The 564-nt window shown below is 39.4% G+C and overlaps 1 protein-coding gene across 1 annotated transcript in view; it reads left to right on the forward strand.

Annotated features, from left to right (window-relative positions):
* Positions 1-172: 172 nt before the first annotated feature.
* The window catches only part of TEOVI_000538600 (expression site-associated gene 11 (ESAG11) protein, putative), a gene marked incomplete at both ends in the record, with an annotated part of 1,116 nt that continues 724 nt past the window's right edge, over positions 173-564 (forward strand). The window contains one exon of the mRNA XM_067220805.1: positions 173-564. Within this exon, the coding sequence (XP_067076906.1) occupies positions 173-564 (392 nt within the window).

The following is a 564-nucleotide window of genomic DNA, read 5'->3' on the forward strand; positions in this document are numbered from 1 at the left end:
TATTACATTACCAAATATGTTATGTTATGTTTGTTATGTTTTTTGCGCGTTTTCTTGTATGTAAAATGGTATGGTGTGTATATAAATGTGTGTGCATGTGCGTGTTAATTTCTAATGAGATGTAACTGTAATCAATTGTACCATATAAACTTGTTTTGTTTTTAGAGAGGTAATGAGGGTGATATCACTTTTTCTTGCAGTGTGTCTGACAGTGTTTGGCATTGTCACCGGGACAGTGGAGGGGCAGCCTTCTGGAAAGGCCATGACTCTCAAGGGAGCTGAAATGTTATGCGACCTCAGTTATGCCTTAAGGGCTGTGAGTGCTGAGATTCAGAAAAAGCACCAAAATGCGACAGGAATGGTAGATAAGTTTCGGGAGTGGCGGCATCGGCATGGTGTAAAGGGGAGGACATGGAAAGCAATAGTGCAGGGTCTGGAGAAGATAGGGGTTGTTAATGGAAGTGATATGGAAAATATAAAAAACACATATGTGAAAATGGAAAAAGTAATGAATAATATGGATGAAGCTCTGCAGGTAATGGATGCTAGTTTCTTAGACATTGT

This window comes from Trypanosoma equiperdum (assembly GCF_001457755.1).
Source record: "Trypanosoma equiperdum strain OVI genome assembly, contig: ctg_1240, whole genome shotgun sequence".
Taxonomy (NCBI): Eukaryota; Euglenozoa; class Kinetoplastea; order Trypanosomatida; family Trypanosomatidae; genus Trypanosoma; species Trypanosoma equiperdum.